General features: G+C 32.4%; 1 protein-coding gene across 3 annotated transcripts in view; it reads left to right on the plus strand.

The window, feature by feature from the left end:
- Positions 1-24,373, plus strand: part of LOC148955585 (uncharacterized) — a 136,665-nt gene that overhangs the window by 108,804 nt on the left and 3,488 nt on the right. For all 3 annotated transcript variants that reach the window (XM_089103085.1, XM_089103076.1, XM_089103101.1), the window contains exon 5: positions 18,525-18,773. In XM_089103085.1, the coding sequence (XP_088959211.1) occupies positions 18,525-18,773 (249 nt within the window). The remainder of the gene's footprint in view (positions 1-18,524; positions 18,774-24,373) is intronic.

Consider the following 24,373-nt stretch of genomic DNA (forward strand, 5'->3'; position numbering starts at 1 on the left):
TGTTCAGGAAGAAGTCAGTGAAATTTGCAGCTTTTTCAGGGTTGAAGCACTATACGTAAAGGGTAGCGTACCTACAGATAAAGTTTTAATTCGAAACTGTGACCTTAGGATTCCACTTTTCAATTTAGAAGAATTTAAGTGTCCTAAATTCGAAGGGCCTTATCACCGTCCTGAAGAGGAGATTAGGTTCTTCGAGCAGTGGTTACCTAGGGACATTCTTGATCGTGATAAGTGCATAAGACACGGTAAGAAGTATTCTATATCATGGGATCCTCGTTTGTGGATGTTTAACAGTGAACTTTAAGTATTATTTTTATGTAAATATGTGTTTTTTTTCGAAAAATCGTTTTTTGTATATTTAAGCAATAAATATCTTTAAGCTTAGCCCGTCTTTATTCTTTAGAATAGTTTTATTAACTCAAGAAATTATGAAAAAAATTGTAAGTAAGTAACAAACTCCTTCTTGAATTTGCCTCTTGGACACACAACACGGAAATTTCATCCAGGAAATTACATAAAAATTGTAAGTAAGTAACCAACTGTTTCTTGAATTCATCTCTTGGAAACAAAATACAAAAATTTCAATCAAGAAACTATGAAAAATTGTAAGTAAGCAACAAACTCTTTCTTGTTTTCACCATTTGGATCCACAATACCAAAATTTCATTCAAGAAATTATGAAAAATTGTAAGTAACTAACAAACTCTTTCCTGAATTTGCCTCTTGGATATACAATACAGGAATTTCATTCAAGAAATTATGAAATAATTAAGTAAGTAACAAACTCCTTCTTGAATTTACCTCAAGGATACAAAATACAGAAATCTAATTCAAAAAATTATGAAAAAATTGTAAGTAAGTTTCAAACTCTTTCTTGAATATGCCTCTTGGATACAGAATACAGACATTTCATACGATAAATTATGAAAAATTAAGTAAGTAACAAATTCCTTCTTGAATTCACCTCATGGATACACAATACAGAAATTTCATTCAAGAAATTATGAAAAAATCGTAAGTAAGTAACCAAGTCTTTCTTGAATACGCATCTTGGATACACAATACAGATATTTCAATCAAGAAATTATGAAAAAATTTTAAGTAAGCAACAAACTCTTTCTTGAATTCACCTCTTGGATACACAATACAGAAATTTCATTCGAGAAATTATGAAAAAATTGTAAGTAAGTAAGTAACAAACTCTTTCTTGAATTCGCCTCTTGGATACACAATACAGACATTTCATTCGAGAAATTATAAAAAATTGTAAGTAAGTAACAAACTCTTTCTTGACTTCACTTCTTGTACGCACAATAAAGACATTTCATTCAAGAAATTATGAAAAATTGTAAGTAAGTAACCAACTGTTTCTTGAATTCACCTCTTGGATACACAATACAGAAATTTCAATCAAGAAATTATGAAAAATTGTAAGTAAGTAACAATATCTTTCTTGAATTCGCCTCTTGGATACAAAGTGCAGAAATTTCACTCAAAAAACTATGAAAAAATTGTAAGTAAGTAGCAAACTCATTTTTGAATTCACCTCAGATACACAATACAGAAATTTCATTCAAGAAATTATGAAAAAATTGTAAGTAATTAACAAACTCATTCTTGGATTCACCTCTTGAATCCACAATATATTAATTTTATTCAAGGAATTATGAAAAACTGTAAGTAAGTAACAAACTCTTTCTTGAATTCACCTCTTGTATGCACAATAAAGACATTTCATTTGAAAAATTATGAAAAAATTGTAAGCAAGTAACCAACTGTTTCTTGAATTCACCTCTAGGATACACATTATAATGATTTCAATGAAGAAACTATGAAAAAATTGCAAGTCAGTAAGTAACAAACCCCGTTTTGAATTCACCTTTTGGAAGCGCAATATAGAAATTTCATTCGAGAAATTATGAAAAATTGTATATAAATAACAAACTCTTTCTTGAATTCACCTCTTGGATGCACAATATAGAAATTTCATTCGAGAAATTATGAAAAATCGTAAGTAAGTAACAAACTCGTTTTTGAATTCGCCTCTTGGATACACAATACAGACATCTCATTCGAGAAATTATGAAAAAATTGTAAGTAAGTAACAAACTCTTTCTTGAATTCACCTCTTGAATACACAATATAGAAATTTTATTCAAGGAATTATGAAAAAACTGTAAGTAAGTAACAAAATCTCGTGAATTCACATCTCTTTCGTGAATTCACCTCTTTTATGCACAAAAGAAAAACATTTCATTCGAGAAATTATGAAAAAATTGTAACTAAGTAACCAACTGTTTCTTGAATTCACCTCTTGGATAACAATACAGAAATTTCAATCAAGAAACTATAAAAAATTGTAAGCAAGTAACAAACTCTTTCTTGAATTCACCTCTAAGATACACAATGCAGAAATTTCATTAAAAAAATTATGAAAAGATTGTAAGTAAGTAACAAACTCTTTTTTGAATTCACCTCTTGGATACAAAATACAGAAATTTCATTCAAGAAATTATGAAAAAATTGTAAGTAAGTAACAAACTCCTTCTTGAATTCACCTCTTGAATACAAAATATATTAATTTTATTCAAGGAATTATGAAAAATTTTAAGTAAGTAACAAACTCTTTCTTGAATTCACCTCTTGTATGCACAATACAGAAATTGCATTCGAGAAATTATGAAAATATGTAAGTAAATAACAAGCTGTTTCATGAACTCACTTCTTGGATGCAAAATATAGAAATTTCATTCGAGAAACTACGAAAAATTGTAGGTAACTAACAAACTCTTTCTTGAACTCACCTCTTGGATACATAATGCAGAAATTTCATTCAAGAAATTATGAAAAATTGTAAGTAAGTAACAAACTCTTTTTTGAATTCACCTCTTGGATACACAATACAGAAATCTCATTCGAGAAATCATGACAAAATTGTAAGTAAGTAACAAACTCTTTCTTGAATTCACCTCTTGAATAAAGAATATAGAAATTTTATTCAAGGAATTATGAAAAACTGTAAGTAAGTAACAAACTCTTTCTTGAATTCACCTCTTGTATACACAATATAGAAATTTTATTCAAGGAATTTTGAAAAAAACTTTAAGTAAGGAACAAACTCTTTCGGGAATTCACCTCTCGTATCCAAAATAAAGACATTTCATTCGATAAATTATGAAAAAATTGCAAGTAAGTAACCAACTCTTTCTTGAATTCACCTCTTGGATACACAATACTGAAATTTCAATCAAGAAACTATGAAAATATTGTAAGTAAGTGATAAACTCTTTCTTGAGTTCACCTCTTGGATACATAATGCAGAAATTTCATTCAAGAAATCAGGAAAAATTGTAAGTAACAAACTCTTTCTTGAATTCACCTCTTGGATATACAATGCAGAAATTTCATTCCAAAAATTAAGAAAAAATTGTAAGTAAGTAACTAACTCTTTCGTAAATTCACCTCTTGCATGCACAACAAAGACATTTCATTCGATAAATTATGAAAAAACTGTAAGTAAGTAAACCAACATTTTCTTGAATGCACCTCTTAGATACACAATACAGAAATTTGAATCAAAAAACTATGGAAAATTGTAAGTAAGTAAAAACTCTTTCTTGAATCCACCTCTTGGATACACAATACAGAAATTTCATTCAAAAAATTATGAAAACATTGTAAGTAAGTAACAAACTCTTTTTTGGATTCTCCTCTTGGATGCACAATACAGAAATTTCATTCAAGAAATTATAAAAAATTGTAAGTAAGTAACAAACTCCATTTTGAATTCACCTCTTGAATGCACAATATAGAAATTTTATTCAAGGAATTATGAAAAACTGTAAGTAAGTAACAAACTCTTTCTTGAGTTCACCTCTTGTATGCACAATAAAGACATTATATTCGAGAAATGATGAAAAATTTTAAGTAAGTAGAAAACTCCCTCTTGAATTCACCTATTGGATACACAATACAGAAATTTCAATCAAGAAAATATGAAAACTGTAACTAAGCAACAAACTCTTTCTTGAATTCACCCCTTGCATGCACAATACAGAAATTTCATTCGAGAAATTATGAAATAATTTTAAGTAAGTAACAAACTTTTTCCTGAATTCATCTTTTGAATGCACAATACAGAAATTTCATTCGATAAACTATGAAAAATTGTAAGTAAGTAAGAAACTATTCCTTGAATTCGCCTCTTGGATACACAATATAGAAATTTCATTCGAAAGATTAAAAAAAAATGTAAGTAAGTAAAAAACTCGCTCTGGAATTCACCTCTTGAATACTCAATATAGATACTTCATTCCAGGACCTATGAAATAATTTTAAGTAAGTAACAAACTAATTCGTGAATTCACCTCTTCGATGACAGTACAAATATTACAGTCAAGAAACTATGAAGAAATTGTTAGTAAGTAGCAAACTGTTTTTTGAATTCCTCTCTAGAATACACATAACAGAAATTTCAATCAAGAAACTATGAAAATATTGAAAGTAAGTGATAAACTCTTTCTTGAGTCCACCTCTTGGATACATAATACAGAAATTTCATTCAAGAAATCATGAAAAAATTGTAAGTAAGTAACAAACTCTTTTTTGAATTCACCTCTTGGATACACAATATAGAAATTTCATTCAAGAAATTATGAAAAAATTGTAAGTAAGTAACAAACTCCTTCTTGAACTCACTTCTTCAATACACAATATAAAATTTGATTCAAGGAGTTATGAAAAACTGTAAGTAAGTAAAAAACTCTTTCTTGAATTCACCTCTTGTATGCAAATTAAAGACATTTCATTCGAGAAATTATGGAAAAATTGTAAGTAAGTAACAAACTTCTTCTTGAATTCACCTCTTGAATACACAATACAGAAATCTCATTCAAGAAATTATGAAAAAATTGCAAGTAAGTAACAAAATCGTTCTTGAACTCACCTCTTGAATACACAATATAGAAAGGTTATTCAAGGAATGATGAAAAAATTGTAATCAAGGAACAAACTCTTTCTGGAATTCACCTCTTATATGCACAATAAAGACATTTCATTCAAGAAATTATGAAAAAATTGCAAGTAAGTAACCAATAGTTTCTTGAATTCACCTCTTGGATACACATTACAGAAATTTCAATCAAGTAACTATAAAAAATTGGAAGTAAGTAATAAACTCTTTCTTGAATTCACCTCTTGGATACACAATACAGAAATTTCATTCAAAGAATTAGGAAAAAATTGTAAATAACAAACTTTTTCTTGAATTCACCTCTTGAATACATAATATAAAAATCTTATTCAAGGAACTATGAAAAAACTGTAAGTAAGTAACAAACTCTTTCGTAAATTCACCTCTTGTATGCACAACAAAGAAATTTCATTCGAGAAATTATAAAAAACTGTAAGTAAGTAACCAACTGTTTCTTGAATGCACCTCTTGGATACATAATGTAGAAATTTCAATCAAGAAACTATGAAAAATTGTAAGTAAGTAACAAACTCTTTCTTGAATTTACCTCTTGGATACACAATGCAGAAATTTCATTCAATAAATTATAAAAAATTGCAAGTAAGTAACAAACTCTTTTTTGAATTCACCCCTTGGATGCACAATACAGAAATTTCATTCAAGAAATTATGAAAAAATTGTAAGTAAGTAACAAACTCCATCTTGAATTCACCTATTGGATACACAATACAGAAATTTTATTCAAGGAATTATGAAAAACTGTAAGTAAGTAAAAAACTCTTTCTTAAATTCACCTCTTGTATGCACAATAAAGACATTACAATCGAGAAATTATGAAAAATTTTAAGTGAGTAGAAAACTCCTTCTTGAATTCACCTATCAGATACACAATACAGAAATTTCAATCAAGAAATTATGAAAAACTCTAAGTAAGCAACAAACTCTTTCTTGAATTCACCCCTTGCATTCAAAATACAGAAATTTCATTCGAGAAACTATGAAAAATTGTAATTAAGTAACAAAATCTTTCTTGAATTCACCTCTTGGATGCACAATACAGAAATTTTATTCGATAAATTATGAAAAATTGTAATTAAGTAACAAACTCGTTCTTGAATTCGCCTCTTGGATACACAATACAGACATTTCATTCGAGAAATTAAAAAAAAATGTAAGTAATTAACAAACTCGCTCTGGAATTCACCTCTTGAATACACAATATAGAAATTTTATTCAAGAAATTATGAAAAAACTGTAAGTAAGTAACAAACTCTTTCGTGAATTCACCTCTTGTATGCACAATAGACAATTCATTCGAGAAATTATGAAAAAATTGTAAGTAAGTAACCAACAGTTTCTTGAATTCACCTCTTGGATACACATTACAGAAATTTCAATCACGACTATGAAAAACTGTAAGTAAGTAACAAACTATTTCTTGAATTCCCCTCCTGGACAAGCAGCACAGTAATTCCATTCAAGAACCTATGAAAAAATTGTAAGTAAGTAACAAGCTCTTTCTTGAATTCGTCACTCGAAAAGACAGTACAGGAATTTAATTCAAGAAATTATGAAAAAATTGTAAGTAAGTAACAAACTCCTTCTTGAACTCACCTCTTGAATACACAATATAAAAATTTTATTCAAGGAGTTATGAAAAACAGTAAGTAAGCAAAAAACTCTTTCACCTCTTGTATGCACATTAAAGACATTTCATTCGAGACATTATGGAAAAATTGTAAGTAAGTAACCAACTGTTTCTTGAATTCATCTCTTGGATACACAATACATAAATTTCAATCACGACTATGAAAAACTGTAAGTAAGCAACAAATTTTCTTGAATTCACCTCTTGGATACATAACACAGAAATTTCATTCGAAATATTATGAAAAAATGTAAGTAAGTATACAACTCTTTCCTGCATTCACCTCTTGTATGCACAATACAGAAATTTCATTCGAGAAATTATGAAAAAAAATTGTAAATAAGTAACAAACTCGTTCTTTAATTCGCCTCTTGGATACACAATACAGACATTTCATTCGAGAAATTATGAAAAAATTGTAAGTAATTAACAAACTTTATCTTGAATTCACCTCTTGAATACAAAATATAGAAATTATATTCAAGGAATTATGAAAAAACTGTAAGTAAGTAACAATTCTTTCGTGAATACACGTCTTGTATGCACAATATAGACATTTCATTCGAGAAACTATGAAAAAATTCTAAGTAAGTAACCAACTCTTTCTTGGATTCACATCTTGGATACACAATACAGCAATTTCAATCAAGAAACTATGAAAATTGTAAGTAAGTAACAAACTCTTTCTCGAATTCACCTCTTGGATACACAATTCAGAAATTTCATTCAAAAAATTATGAAAAAGTTGTAAGTAAGTAATAAACTCTTTTTTGAATTCTATTCTTGGATACACAATACAGAAATTTCATTCAAGAAATTATGAAAAAATTGTAAGAAAGTAATTAACTCCTTCTTGAATTCACCTCTTGAATACACAATATAGAAATTTTATTCAAGATATTATAAAAACTGTAAGTAAGTAACAAACTCTTTTTTAATTCACTTCTTGGATACAAAATACAGAAATTTCATTCAAGAAATTATGAAAAAATTGTAAGTAAGTTACAAACTATCCAAAAAAATAGATTAGACTGGTTATAGATGGCAACACACCCTCTAAGACACACAGTCATAATGAGAGAGACATGCAAAAAGTTAGGTTAATTTAGATTCACTTTGAGTGGCGATATACATAATTTCGACAAGTGATGTTAAGAGGGGAACAAGATGTGTACTCCAACTTGAAAAAGGGTTTTTTAAGGTTAATTTAGACTAGGTTACGTGCGCGCACGTAACCTAGTTTAAATTTACCTTAAAAAAAACATTTTTCAAAATTTCTATATTGTGTATTCAAGAGATGAAATCAAGAAGAATTTGTTACTTACTTACAATTTTTTCATAATTTCTTGAATGAAACTTGTGTATTGGGTTTCCAAGAGGTGAATTCAAAAAAGAGTTTATTACTTACTTACAATGTTTTCATAATATTTTGAATGAAATATCTGCATTGTGCATCCAAGAGGAGAATTCAAGAAAGAGTTTGTTATTTACTTACAATTTTTCATAATTTCTCCAATGAAATTTCTGCATTGTGCATACAAGAGGTGAATTCAAGAAAGAGTTTGTTGCTTACTTACAATTTTTCATAGTTTCTTGATTGAAATTTCTTTATTGTGAATACAAGAGGTAAATCCACGAAAGAGTTTGTTACTTACTTACAGTTTTTTCATAATTCCTTGAATAAAATTTCTATATTGCGTCTTCAAGAGGTGAATTCAAGAAAGAGTTTGTTACCTACTTACAATTTCTTCATTATTTCTTGAATGAAATATCTGTATTGTGCATCCAAGAGGTGAATTCAAGAAAAAGTTGGTTACTTGCATACAATTTTTTCATAATTTCTCGAATGAAATGTCTTTGTTGTGAATACAAGAGGTAACTCCACGAAAGAGTTTGTTACTTACTTACAGTTTTTTCATAATTCCTTGAATAAAATTTCTATATTGTGTGTTCAAGTGGTGAATTAAAGAAAGAGTTTGTTACTTGCTTACAATTTTTTCATTATATCTCGAATGAAATTTCTGTATTGTGCATCCAAGAGGTAAATTCAAGAAAGAGTTTGTTACTTACTTAAAATTTTTCATAATTTCTCGAATGAAATTTGGTATTGTGCATGCAAGGGGTGAATTCAAGAAAGAGTTTGTTGCTTACTTACAATTTTTCATAGTTTCTTGATAGAAATTTCTGTATTGTGTATCCAAGAGGTGAATTCAAGAAACAGTTGGTTACTTGCTTACAATTTTTTCATAATTTTTCAAATGAAATGTCTTTATTTTGCATACAGGAGGTGAATTCAAGAAATAGTTTGTTACTTACTTGCAATTTTTTCATAATTCTTTGAATATAATTTCTATATTGTGTATTCAAGAGGTGAATTTAAGAAAGAGTTTGTTACTTTCTTACAATTTTTCATAATTTCTCGACTGAAATGTCTGTATTGTGTATCCAAGAGGCAAATTCAAGAACGAATTTTTTACTTGCTTACTTACAATTTTTTCATTATTTCTCGAATAGAATTCCTGTATTGTGCATCCAAGAGGTGAATTCAGGAAAGATTTTGTTACTTACAATGTTTTATAGTTTCTTGATTGAAATTTCTGTATTGTGTATCCAAGAGGTGAATTCAAGAAACAGTTGGTTACTTACTTACAATTTTTTCGTTATTTCTTGAATAAAATTTCTGTATTGTGTTATTAAGAGATGAATTAAGGAAGTAGTTTGATTCTTACTTACAATTTTTTCAAAATTTCTTGAATAAAATTTCGGTATTATGTATCCAAGAGGGGAGTTTAAGAAATTGTTTGTTACTTACTTACAATTTTTCATGATTTCTTGATTAAAATTTCTGTATTGTAGAAAGAGTTTGTTACTTACTTAACATTTGTTTAATAATTTCTTGAAAGAAATTTCTGTTTTGTATATCCAAGAGGCCAATTCAAGAAAGAGTTTGATACTTATTTACAATTTTTTAATAATTTTTTGAATGAAATTTCTGTATTGTGTATCCATGAGGTGAATTCAAGAAACAGTTTGTTACTTACTTACAATTTTTCATAATTTCTCGAATGAATTTACTGTATTGGGCATCCAAAAGGTGAATTCAAGAAAGAGTTTGATGCTTACTTACAATTTTTCATAGTTTCTTGAATGAAATTTCTGTATTGTGTATCCAAGAGGTGAATTCAAGAAAGAGTTTGTTACTGACTTACAATTTTTTCATAGTTTCTTGAATGAAATTTCTGTAATGTGTATCCAAGAGGCAAATTCAAGAAACAGTTTGACACTTACTTACAATTTTTTGTAATTTTTTGAATGAAATTTCTGTAATGTATATCCAAGAGGCAAATTCAGGAAAGAGTTTGTTAGTTACTTATAATTTTCCTTAATTTATTGAATGAAATTTCAGAATTGTGTATCCAGGTGATGAATACAAGAAAGAGTTTTTTACTTACTTACAATTTTCTCAAAATTTTCTGGATGAAATTTCCGTGTTGTGTGTCCAAGAGGCGAATTCAAAAAGTTGTTTGTTATTTACTTACAATTTTTTTTCATAATTTCTTGAATGAAAATAACTATTCTAAAGAATAAAGACGGGTTAAGCTTAAAGATATTTATTGCTTAAACATATTAAAAAAATATTTTTTGAAAAGAAACACATATATACATAAAAATAATACTTAAAGTTCACCGTTAAACATCCACAAACGAGGATCCCATTATATAGAATACTTTTTACCGTGTCTTATGCACTTGTCACGAAAAGGTATGTCCCTAAGTAACCACTGCATGAAGAACATAACCTTCTCTTCAGGAGGGTGATAAGACCCTTCAAATTTAGGACACTTAAATTTTTCTAAATTGAAAAGTGGAATCCTAGGGTCACAGTTTCGAATTAAAACTTTATCTGTAGTTACGTTACCCTTTACGCAAAGTGCTTCAACCCTAAAAAATCTGCAAATTTCACTGACTTCTTCCTGAACATTTCTCCGTTCTAGACCATTTTATTATGTTGTGTAATCACTCTATCATTGAATCCCAGTCTGTTTATACGACGTAATGTAGTACTCCATAAGCTTTTATCATACTCATAAATATTGTAGTTTACTATTTAATGATAACAGTCAATTTCTTCGAGTTCCTTAGACAATAATAAAAATGCACATTCAAATATAACACCAAAATATGATTTTTTAAAACCAATAAATTCTGTGTCATATAGTCCTATCATTCTGGAAGCTAGTTTTGTAATATGTGAGCAGAGAAGTACTTCATTAAACTTTTATATCTTTGCTCAAGGTTAGAATGACTTATGACTAGGGGGAGGAATCCTAAAACCATCTGAATTCATTGTGTGGAGGAGTAATAAAACCCATAGAATTCATTGTGGGGAGGAGTCATAAAACTCTCGGTGTCTATTGCATGCAAATGAAGCATGGAAATTGTTACGTATCTTAGCTTGTAAAATATTACATGTTAGTTAATATCATACATCTCCAACTTTTAATAGATATTATAAGTGTTTGAGGTGCTAGCATACTCTAAAAATAATGGAAATATAACAAAGTAAGTATAGTATACTTTTAATGAAGTAATGACATGTAGAATATTAATATAAAAATATGTTTCATATATTATTATACATTATTAACAATGTTGAACAACTTTAGACATTCTGAATCTGCATCATAAAATAATTCACAGTGTTTTCTCTTGATAGTGCCCTCTCTAGAGATATTCATCTTGTTTTTGTCTCATATCTTTCTTTTCTGCTATATCGAACCTTCTTTTGTGAAAGCTTCTTTGTGCTCCTGATCTTCCTTGTAATGGAGAGGATGTCCATTGTTTGTATTGTTTCTTGTGACACTGGTCACTCTCTTTCACTGCAGAAACTGATGAGCTTACCCCTTTTCTCACCATTTCATCAAAGATTCTTCTTCTCATTTCACGCAGATTGTTCTCTTCTATTTGATTTTCCATGATTTCTAAAGTTGCTGCATTACTCTCATACGAATTACTGAAGTCATGAAGGCCATTACAAATAGCTCACTCACAATAAAAAGATATTTTTAACTCAGTCTTGATTTTGAGTTCGGAGGAGACACTTCTCCTGTGATTTATTTATAATCTGGATACCTGCAATTTCGATTGTTGAACAACCGTGATCTACCAAAGTTGCGAGTTTCCCTCTTCAAGACCATTCGCTGCAACTTTCATATGAATATAAACATATCAGGATCTCTAGATATCCTTTTAAACGATCCCACATCAGTGAAAAAGATAATGGAGCTAAAAAGTGTTGAAAATGTTGTTGTCACAGCTCATCTGTGGTCCCCCAGGCCCGATACAAACAAAGATAGTGCTCTACAATGTCCCTAAATTGGTTCTAAACTCGGACCTGATGGAAGCATTGATGAACGAAAAAGGTGAATGCATTCCGGTCTCTAGTGTCCATACCCTTGGTCGCGAAACCACTGAAACCTCAAACTTTAAAACTGTGTTGTTTGAGCTTCAAGGACAATTTAATTTTGACAAAGTGTTCCTCTTTGGCCAACAAAAATCTTTCAATACTTACAAAGAAAAGCCATTACAGTGTACTAAATGTCTAAAGCTTGGGCACTCAGATAAATACTGCAGAAAGGATTCCAACATTTGTAAGATTTGCCTTGGCAAGGACCATAATGAGTAAAACTGTCAATTTGACCCAATATGTACTAATTGTAAGGGCAAGCACCAGTCTCTAGATAAAGGAAACTTTTCCAAATATAAATAAAGGGCAGAGATACTAAGTATAGCAAAAGAGCAACAACTTCCAATCCCTTTTGTAGCAATGCAAGTCCCAAGGACACCCATAGTCCCCCGTCCACCAACAGGTCCCAAGCCACCAACAGCCCCTGAACCACCAACAGGCCCCATGCAACCAGCAGCCCCCATACCCTCAGCAGCCCCCAGGACACCAACAGTTACCAATGCTTCCCCCAGTGTTGAAAATTTTCAGAATAATTTCATCCGAGATAAAACTAATCCATGGCTCCCCTTGATACCAAGTGCCCCCCCCCCCAAAAAAAAAGAGCCTGAAGAACCCCCTTTCGGAAAATCCTGCGCAAGGAAAGACATCTAGACCGACAAGGCTACCTGGAATTACTCCCCCACAGATTTCACACAGTTTCTCCAAATGCTTTGGAAGATGAAGCAATCGTATACTTTAAATTAGCCAGCTTTACAGTTACCTCTATGCTCATCTCCCAATTAGAGTTACCAAATCAGTTGAAATGCACTTTTCAGAAGAATTTGCCACAAACCCACTTCGGCGAGACCATAGTTTCCGAAGCAGAAATTAAAATTGAGAGTGTTTTAAGCCAACTGATTGAGTCACAATCAGAATGCCTGACGACTAATTAATGCGTGACTTTTCGTTTTTAACTAATTTATCCCTTTTTAATAACATTGCTTTTAATTATCCCGATATAGAAATTAATCAGCATGCCAACCCTATAAGCAGCCCCCTTGCTACCTTAACACATGCTAGTTGTAATTACCTTGATATTCTTGATTTTGCTACCAATGTGAAGCCAAAACTTGTAAATAATGATTCCCTTAATGTTCTTTGTTTCAACATCAGAAGCATCCGGGATAAGTGGCTCAAGTCTAAAGATTTAATTTCATTCAATGGTGACTGCCTTTTTGACGTAATAGAATTAACAGAGACATGGCTTTCCGATAATGATAACACTTGTGATTTTTTACTCCCTGGTTACCAAATAATCCATATGCCCCGGAGATTGACAAAGTGTTCTGGGGGTATCTCACTTTACATCCGTTCGAATGTACATTTTACCAGGCTATCAGAGTGCGAATCTATTTTCTCTACACAAATAAATCTCTGATGTATTTTTTCAATAATTGTTAACATAGTTATCGGCCAAAATTCCTATATACTCTCCTTATTTTATAAACCTCCACCATTTCCGACCTCATGTTTTTGTAATCTGTTTGACAATTTCTCTAATCTTATCAACCTACCCCATAAAAAAGCAATAGTTCATGGGGACTTTAATTGCAACCTACTCAATGGTGGGAAAAATATTGAATATGACACTTTTTTTGAATCGGTAACCGCGAGTGGTCTTTTACCCACAATTTTTTCTCCCAGTAGAGTCGATCCTGTGAGATCAACTTAAACATTATTTGACAACATTTTTTTATCCACATCCATGGGAAATGACCTGCCCTCAAATATAATATTTTCGGATTGGTCAGACCATTTTCTTATTTAATTGTCACTACCTTCGTAACCACTACCTCTACGCTATAGAATTTCTAATGGGGGGGGGGGGGTCAATAAAAGATTCTTGTGGTACTTTTTATTTAAGTTAATTCCTTGTATAGGAGTTTTTCAGCTAACTATTTCTATGGGCAGTTATCAGTTAAACTCTTAGCTGACGGTTCGTGAGTAGCATACCTCAGTGGAGGCGGAATTTCGCGTGTGGGGAGCTTAAATTAGCGGTTCAAATGGGGAGCTTGTATTAACGGCCATACTGAGTCGAAATCAGATTGAAGGGTTTCAGGATCCCTTGAGAGCGAGTGGAGTCACAAGGACAAGCTATCTTGAGAAATACTAGCATAAAGAGAATAAAATAAGAAAGTGATGCATTTATTTACTCACATATCGGAGTAGAGCTTCGGATATATCAAAACACTTGCAGTAAATGACACTAGGTTAAAACCGCTCACTGGTAATACAAGTTACGTTCAGTACTACTGTCAATTGAATTCACACAAGATATAGGTTGAAAATGAGTCTACAATAAAACTGGCCCGAGTCTCAAGTAAGACTCTCATAAGATTCAAACAAGATTGACATAAGACTGGAAAAAAACTCGTGTAAGACTAACTCCAAAATTGCCAAGTTCGAAAATACTATACTCTGAGATTTTAGCCGTAGGTTACATTCAGGCGTTACTAAAGAGCGCATTATACGGATCCTATTGGTCCTCTGTTACTATTGGACAGTGCTGTGCCAATCAGCTAGTCGATTTTAACTTACTTTTGATACGATTTATTACTCTTTAAAACTTCACTTCGGAATTTTTCTTAGCTGAACAAAGTTTTTACCCTATAATTAAAGCGAGCTACATAGTCTTACATTGTATCTCAAGAAAGTGTTTTTAAAGCTTTACCTTATAATTACAGCGGAATATTTAGTTTTACTTTTGTATCTCGAGAAACTAATTTTCAAAGTTTTTACCTTGTAATTATAGCGGAATACATAGTTTTTTTTCTTATCTCAAGCGACCATCTGTTGATCGTTTGGAATTTCAACTCAAGATTTAGATTACATGGTTGGTGGCTTGTCAAGTGAAATTGGTTATTATGAATATTTATTACTTTTACCTTGTTTGTGGGAACGTTTTTTTTCATAGTTACAATTGTAATACAATGTTTCGCTACTTTTTAAATTTGACAATTAAGTGTTACTTGAATTCTTTGGGTTTATATTCTGGGCAATTTTATTTTACTTGGAAAATTTCGGGGTCTTGGAAATTGATTCCATTACAAATTAATATCCCAACACCTACTAGAAACTATAGCTCTGCAAATATAACCTATTTTATCGATTGCCTAAGAACCACTGACTGGTCCGATGTCTTAAATTGTCAAGAGGTAAATTCTGCCACAAATGGTTTTGCGCAAAGGCTAAGTGAAATTATCCATTCAACTTTTCCTATTCGTAAACCTAACCGGAAAACTATCCCTATATGCCACTGGATGTCACATAGCCTGATTGTCTACTCATATCGAAAAAACAAATTATACAAGTTAGCCTGTAAGACCAGTAGTGATATTCACATATCAAATTAAAAAAATTATAAAAACTTATTCACTAAACTCATCTGTGAAGCGAAGAAAAATTATTATTATACAAAAATTCTCAATTGCAAAGGAAACCTGAAAAAGATTTGGTCCACCATTAATGATATACTCTCAAAAAATAGAAAATCAAAGTCTATACCTAAACGCCTTAAAGACACAAATGGTAGATTAATTGATCCTTTACATGCACCTGACGCATTTAATAATTATTTTTCTAATGTTCCTCATACTGACTCCCGATCCTTCTTACGGGCTGTATTCCCCTGCTTCAATTCTAGATCCATGTTTTTTTGCCCAACTGATAGCAATGAGGTACTTCAAGTCATCGGTTCTCTCCCAAATAGTTTTACACCTGACTGTCTTGGATTAAGTAATAAGCTCCTGAAGACCATATCTACTTTTGTTTACGAGCCCATCAAGCATATTTCCAACCTATCTTCAACCACCGGACTTTTCCCTGATTTACTAAAGTCAGCCATTGTTATTCCAGTTCTTAAAAAGGGCGATCCAACTGAGATAGGTAATTATCTTCCAATCTCAATTCTTCCTGTTATATCCAAAATGCTCGAGAGAATCATCTTCAGACGTATGTCTCTCTTTTTGTTTGACAGTCAGCACTCCGTTTCTTTGATTTCTCCTCACCAGTATGGCTTTAGGCCGAAATTTTCAGCTTCTCATGCTCTAATTGACGCCACACAGTTTTTAAATATTTTAAATATTTTAAGAAGAATAACGCGTATTTTGAATGGTAAGCTTCTTCTTCAGTATCAGAACTTTACGATCAACATATTGCCATCTACAATTTGCTTTGTACTTAGATCTGACTAAAAAGAAAATGGTCACCAGCTAATAGGCTAGTTTTTTTTTCTTTCTTTATAGCAAATTTCTGTGCTGTTTTAAGTTTTGGAAAAAAAGAAAAAGAAGAATATTCTTAACATCATAGTTCATAATTATATTATATTGTTTGCGCAATTTAATAATACAAAAATTTGCCCAAGAAGCTGAATTTCTTTTTAATTAGAAGCGAAACTCCTTTTTGACCACCAAGTACTAATTTTATATATGATTTTATTTTTTAGGGGACACCCTTCTGCAGTTAACTTTATTTGTACAGTGCACGAAAAGTAAGGGTTGTGCCTTATCTGCATCGTCGTGAGTGACTCCTTCCTTGAGTCATTTAAACAAACTCTTTTCACGAGATGATACAAAATTTAAAAAAATATTACTTTTACTATGAATTTTGGTGTTTCTACATTTTCAAAAGCTGCGATAGAATTTCTAAAACACGAATGTCAAGGTCAGTCAACCATCGTCCTTCCCAAGATTTAATGACCTATTTTACAGTTTCCTTATGAATTAGAGAATAGAAACTCCCCTTCTGGCTCTTTATATAAAACCCCTATTTGCATAAAAATCTTTATATAAGAAGCATATTTGATTCATAGGAAGTAGAAGAACCCAGCCACGATTAGGGTAAAAAAAAATATTTCAGTTCCAGCTCAAAGCATACCCGACACAATATTCTGTACTACATTCAAAATGAAGCCACGTTGTTAAGCTACTTACCGGAATATTTATAGATTTTTGCATGGAAGTATTGCCACAAAGAATGAATTCTACAAAAATCTTAATGTACCAAGGAAGGTGGAAATTAAATTTCCTCACTTGAATGGGCTAAGCGGAAACCTACATAAACTTTTATATATTGAAAAACTCATCAGGAATTCGATTTATGATGGGAAAGACCTCAATATATAGCTATACAGTTTTTTGCGTTTGCGAGTGCCAAATTAACAAAAAAAAAAAGATAAATGAGTGAAAAATCAGCCAATAAAATGTTACACAAAACAACTTAAGAAGGTGTATTTGCCTTTGGAAATCAACAACCTACTAATTTTCGAAGTTTTATAGAAGAAAGCGCTGTCAGATTTAACCAGTTAGTCCTGCCTACTTATTTTCATTGTTCAACGTGGCAACACTGGCTAAAAAAGGGAAAAAAAAAGAAAAAATGGAAATTATATAAAGTCCCACTTTTCAGGTACAAATGAACGTAAGATTCGTCCGGGGGAGGGGAGGGCAAAAGGAAAACAATATTTTAATGCCCTTTGTACTTTAAAAACCCGCTCTTGTGCACATTTATTAATATATTAAATACAATCGTTTGTATGAACAAAGGCGGTTTCGCTTCTTTGTCATAAAAATTATTGGTTAGCTCCCTATTCCGTTTATTTTACCTCTTTGGCTTAGCTTTTAATTTTCTTTTACTTATGTTTCTACTTTTATTTTCTATGGGTACATATTATGAGATGTTAGGATTCTATATATATTTGGATTCTTATGTTGAATATGTCCCGGGATGTAGGTGTACTTGCCCCCTTTGTATAGGGATGACCTGGAGCATTTTCTGAGTGATGCCAAAGTTTGGAGAATTTGAGGGATAGCTTTTGGGGGAGGGCTGCATCAGGGCTCCCAGGTATCTTAGAGATCTCTTTTAGGTAGCTAATTATTCCAGTGGGAAGCTTTATAAAGAATTTTTTAGAGGCACGGAAGTTATGATTTCAAAGTCTTGAGTGCTATTGTTTGATTTGTTCAATTTTGTATTTTTTTCTGTCTTGTTTTGTGTATATGGCCACTGGCTTTTAACAAACGCATATGCACATGTATTACTTTATAATTTGAAAGAGCTGGACCAGAACAATATCGTTGGATAGAAACAGGGTAATTTAAAGTTTGAATTACGAAAAAGGATCTATTGTACTAAGAAGTCAGCTGAACTTTAACTAAATCGTTAGTATTTTTTTTTATTGAAACCCATTTATTAGGGAAAGGTTTTCAAGACCCAATCTATATTCGGCGCTTAGGACCTTTCGAGCAAACCTAAGTTGTAGAACACAATGGAATAACATAAAGGAGAGTAGATAGAAAGAGGAACAGAAGGAAATATAGATAAAAAAAGAGAGAAAAACAGAGAAAATTGGCATTTTAGGAATATCCAACCCGTAAGGGGCTTTCAAACAGAATCTTTTATTTTAGGAAAATATCCTGTCCAGAGAACAATATCTCCAAAAGACGGATGCAGTGGCAGAACTGTGCCTAAACCAAAGCCAAAATTAACAAGGCAAATAGCATTTCATGATGAGTCTTCCACTTCGAAATCAGTTTCGTTTGATGTAAGCACACCAGTAATAAAGGAACCTTGCCCTGTACATCGCGGTGTTCCCTTTACAAGTGATTCGGAAGATGATGATGTTTTTGAGAAACCCGCTTACATTGCCGATAAAGGTGAGGGGATACTTTACAGTTTTTGAACACTCTTTGGTTATAGTAAGTATATTCCATTACTGCTGGTCCTCCAGGATACAAAAGATACCATTTTGAAAGAGATAGGGCGTTTCCCCTCCCCCTTCTCACCAGGGTGTCGTTTGGGGGGTGGCAAGGGGGGGCAGTTCCCCCCCCCCCAATAATGTGAAAAAAATTATTATACATCCCATGTCCTTTGACTATCCAGATATGGACCCTTCTTCCCCCCCCCCCCCAACAAAAATTCTGGAGATTCACCCCTGCTTCTCACCCTAAGGTTGAAAATTATAAAAAAAAAATTAATCGAATTGAATATTTTATTTTGGAGAGCCTTCTGTATTCCTTCTTATGGGATAGTATTATTGGCTTATGCTTTCTACTTTACCTCATTGCTTAATTTATCGTTACACATTGTCACCGTCTTTAGCTTTCACCCCATCCTTCTTCAGTTTTCTTGATCAAACATCTCCTAATAATAGTTCGTTTGTTCTTCCACAGAAAAATATACTATTTTGTTGATTGACACCCGTTTCAAATTTATTTGACCCGTTGAATTTTATGATACAAAATTTGCCAAAATCCCATCCTTTCTAAACCCATGGAAATAATTTCTGGAAAAAACCCACATAAGAGTTCATACATGATGATCCTTTTGTAGAAAATAAATTTTAAAAAACAAGTTTTCTTTAACTGAAAGTAAGGAGCGACATTAAAACTTAGGAACAGAAATTATTCGGTATATGAAAGGGACTGTCACCTCCTCAACGCCTCGCTCTTTACGCTAAAGTGTTTTATTGTTTTAAAAAACAGATTTGTGAGACAGAGTGAAACTTTGGCGTAAAGAGCGAGGCGTTGAGGAGAGAACAGCCCCTTTCATATACGGAATAATTTCTGTTCTTTTTAAGTTTTAATGTCACTCCTTACTTTCAGTTAAAAAAAACTTCTTTTTTTAAATTTAATTTCTGAAGGTCTTTAAATTAATGCAGATTTTGAATTTGGCTCAACGTACACGAATAATTAAAACGAAATTTGCATATTAATTTTACTTTTTTGGGGGTTAAATGGCTTTCTCGAAATTTTTTTCTTGCGTAACTTACGAATTAACTTACGTAACGAACTTCTATATTTGTATATCTTTATTATGTATATCAGTGGTTCGCCCCTTAGTCAATACCTCGCTCTTTACGCCAAAGTTTAAATTTGTTTCCAGTTATTTAAGAATGACCCCTTAATCACAAAGGTCTTTAATTAAAATAAATAGCTCATATGAAACTACAAAAAAAAACTTCGCGTAAAGAGCGAGGTATTGACTAGGGGGCGAACCCAATCATATACGTAATAATTTCTGTTCGTTTTAAATTTTGATCTTGCTCCTTACTTTCAGTTGAAAAATTGTTTTTTATTTAATTTCTGATCGGTTTTTAAGTAATGCTGGGAAATCAGGTGCCCCTTCATAGAAATATCCCTTCCCCATGAAAAATTCATCCCATTCCTCCCATGTAAGCACCAACCCACCCACCCCCACTACCAAAAAGAATCTCTCTTGAAAAATTCTGTATACTTCCCAATAACCAATAATATATGTAAACATTGGGCAAAGTTTATAACTTACAGGCCTTCCCCCCAGGGACTGTGGGGGATTTAGTCATACTCAAAGAAATAGTTATTATATTTTTCGACCATGCTGAACAAAATGGCTATCTTAAAATTCGATCGGGTGACTTTGGAAAAAAATGATTTTAAGGGGGGCCTAGTTGTCCTCCATTTTTTTGGTCACTTAAAAAGTGCACTAGATCTTTTAATTTCTGTTGGAATTAACCCTCCCGCGATATTCTAGGACCACTGGGTCGATAAGATCACCCATGGGGGAAAAAAATAAATAAAAAATAAAATAAGCACATATCCGTGATCTTTCTTCCGTCAAAAAATACAAAATTCCACATTTTTGCATATAGGAGCTTGAAACTTCTTCAGTAGGGTTCTCTGATACGCTGAATCTGATGGTGGGATTTTCATTAAGGTTCTATGACTTTTAGAGAGTGTTTCCTCCTTTTTTCGAAAATAAGGCAGATAATTTTAGGCACGTAGCTTTTGATCGGTAAAACTAAACTTGATGAAACTTATATATTTAAAATCAGCAAATTTTTTCAGGTGCGTAACTTTTGATAGATAGAATTAAACTTGATGAAACTTATACGAGTATATTTGAAATCAACATAATATCTGATTCTTTTGATATATCTGTTGGTATTGAAATTCCGTTTTTAGATTTCGGGTACTATTAAGTCGGGTCGCTCCTTACTTACAGTTCGTTACCACGAACTGTTTGAGAATAGATAATAGAAGAATAAATCATGAAGCTTTGCAATTACTTCAATTTTTTTGTTCATACACTTTGGTTGAGAACATGCTTCGTCATTTGCCCAAATTTTCCAACTTTCCACAAACCCTCCATAGGAGAGGGTTTAAGAGGCGAGGGTGGAAAATAATCTCTCTCTGGCATCATTTGGACTCGCTTGAATGTCATAAGCATAACCACTTATTTCAAATCAAGTTTCGTACTCTTTGATAAAAAAAAATCACAAACTAAATGGTGCTGCTTCTTACAGTCTCAGTCTTTGGGCACCTTATTGAAGGAAGGCACTGTTAAAAAAAAAAAAAACAAACACAACTCGAATGAAGCTAGTCAGTTCTGGAAGATACTAGCATTAATTTATTCTACTTCCTGGTTTTAACAACTAAGTAAAGTTTTCCGGCAAGTTACAAAATTGTCATTTGGTAGCCATTCCAGATATCCAAATTGCCATATGATAACTTAGATGGCGTTACAAATATAGTTAGCGCCACTATGGATGCTGCGGAGCGATATCTTCTCTCTTATTGCACGAAAATATTTTCTTTGTAGCATAAGATATTCCATCCGCATGCTTACCGACACAAAAGTGAATAAGCAACAGATCATCATGAGCGTGGTCAAGGATTATTCCATGACTAAGGAGGAATGTGCTACCAGCGAATTTTTTTTTCAAATTTAAACGGAATAAGCCGTTTTGCAACCAATTTATACAATAAAACAATTGATTGCTTACGGTGATTCAAAGTATTTAATATTCATTAAATTTTAAGCTACCCAAAAAATTTACTAGCCAGAAAAGATTTGCCCTAATTTTGGAAAGGGGGGCGGGAGAAACCCCCAAATGGGCGAGTGATTTTGTTGAAAATCCCACCGCCGGACTCAGTACATCAGACAACTCATATTATAAAAGTCTCAAGCCAATATTAATAATTGTTAATTTTTCCGAGAAGGGTATTCATGGATGCGGGTTCATTTTTTTTCCTCCAGGGAAGTCCCCGAAGCCGCACGGAAAACCAGCGGCATGCTGCTGAAAATATTCAAGTGATCCGCCACTGCAAACACTTTTGCGCACGGGTGCACCACCATCATGGTCGGCGGCAGTGGGCCGCCCGGGAATTTCTAGCCCCGAGTTACTTTCTGAGATTATTAATCAACTGAGAGGCAAATACAAGTCAGAATCCAAACAAGTCACAATTGTATTGTATTTAAAATTTTTCTTTTTTTCTCTCAAATTTTTTTTTAATTTACTTGTCTACTACGGACTTTAGATTGTCTTTCACTTGTTTATGCACTCTTCGCTATAATCATCAGTTTTGAGACACTGAATCCTCACTAATTTTCGAAGGTAGCTAGTTTCCTAAATTTCATTTGAAAAATTCAAATATTGTTCAATACACCTTGTAGAATTTCCAATGCACAGTTTATCACGTGAAAGCATGTGCCTATACCTCGCAGCAATGCGCTTTTCACCTTGTGTTTCATCAGACATGCTGGTACCAGATGGAAAAACAAGACAAAAAAAAATAACTTCATTGACCGTGATTGATTTTCCATCAAAAATTAGAATAAAAATTGTAAGTTGAGTCTTGGTATTAAAGTATTCATATGCTATGAGAGTGCAGCTATTACACAAATATTTCAAATGTAGAAACTTGGGCAAATTTTTGCAGCTACGGCTACTGAAACTAAAGTTCAAGTGTGTTGAGAATTGGTTTTTGGTTGAGACAAATTAGTGATGGGGCAGAGGTGCTGACCAATAAAACCAAAATGTACAGAAATAAATGTTTTTTTATCCTCCTTCTACTGGACAGCACCTCTGCACCCGTGCAGCCGTGTAAATAGTATGAATTTAAATAAGTTGCCCAATATAATTTGCCCTTTATAGCCCAACATAGTAAAATAAGTTGTTTTTAAGGGATTCTTTTTCTGCAACTTTATTTCGTTTAATTTTACAATTTGTTTGTAACCAGTACCAGTGACCAAAAGACTGAAAACAACTTTGAATGTTTCATGTTTACGACATAAAGATTGACTGGCCACTAGCGATCAATGAATGGCTTGGCAGTTCCCAGCGAAAGGAAAGTTTGTGCTTCTGTGACCAGTTTAATAAAGGAGCAGATTAGCTGGTTCTGTAATGTAGAGTGCAGAGGACCTGTCAAGAGAACAAAGAAGCTTCAGGAATTGCTACAGTAGGAATTGTTAAGATTCTAGTGTTGGACACTGACCTAAGGTACTTTATCACATCGCCTGTTAACCAAGTTTGTCCAATAAATACTAAAGATCCCTCCACGTCAACTTATGGAAAGTATGCTAATGTAGAGTAAATATTTCGTACAAAGAGAGAAGGGTCTATGAAGAAGCCGAAGAGAAGGCTATAATCTCTAGTGCTGTCAGCGGATCAGCTACTCCAATCAGTTGTGTGAGTGTGGCTAGGTATTTTTTTTTCAAAAGAGCAGCAACTAAATATTCCCAGTAACCAATGTAATATGTAAACATTGGGCAAAGTTCATAACTTGCAGGCCTTCCCCCCAGGGACTGTGGGGGATTAAGTCATCCTCAAAGACATAGTTATTAAATTTTTCGACCATGCTGAACAAAATGGCTGTTTCAAAATTTTGATCGGGTGACTTTGGCAAAAAAATGAGCGTGGGAGGGGGCCTAGTTGTCCTCCATTTTTTGGTCACCTAAAAAGGGAATTATAAATTTTAATTTCCGTTCAAATAAGCCCTCTCGCAATATTCTAGGACGACTGAGTCGATACGATTACCCCTGGGAAAAAAATAAATAAGAAATAAAATAAAGACGCATCTGTGATCTTTATTCCGACAAAAAATACAAAATTCCACATTTTTGCAGATATGAGCTTGAAACTTCTACAGTAGGGTTCTATGATACGCTGAATCTGATGGTGGGATTTTAATTAAGGTTCTATGACTTTTAGGTGGTGTTTCCTCCTTTTTTCGAAAATAAGGCAAATTTTTTCAGGTGCGTAACTTTTGATAGATAGAACTAAACTTGATGAAACTTATACGAGTATATTTGAAATCAACATAATATCTGATTCTTTTGATGTATCTGTTGGAATCAAAATTCCGTTTTTTAGAGTTTTGGTTACTATTAAGCAGGGTCGCTCCTTACTTACAGTTCGTTACCACGAACTGTTTGAAAATAGATAATAGAAGAATAAATCATGAAGCTTTGCAATTCGCTAAAGCCCGAAGAGTGA

The sequence above is a fragment of the Artemia sp. Qi Xiang Cuo genome, chromosome 2 (assembly GCF_049724085.1).
Source record: "Artemia sp. Qi Xiang Cuo chromosome 2, ASM4972408v1, whole genome shotgun sequence".
In the NCBI taxonomy this organism is placed as follows: domain Eukaryota; kingdom Metazoa; phylum Arthropoda; class Branchiopoda; order Anostraca; family Artemiidae; genus Artemia; species Artemia sp. Qi Xiang Cuo.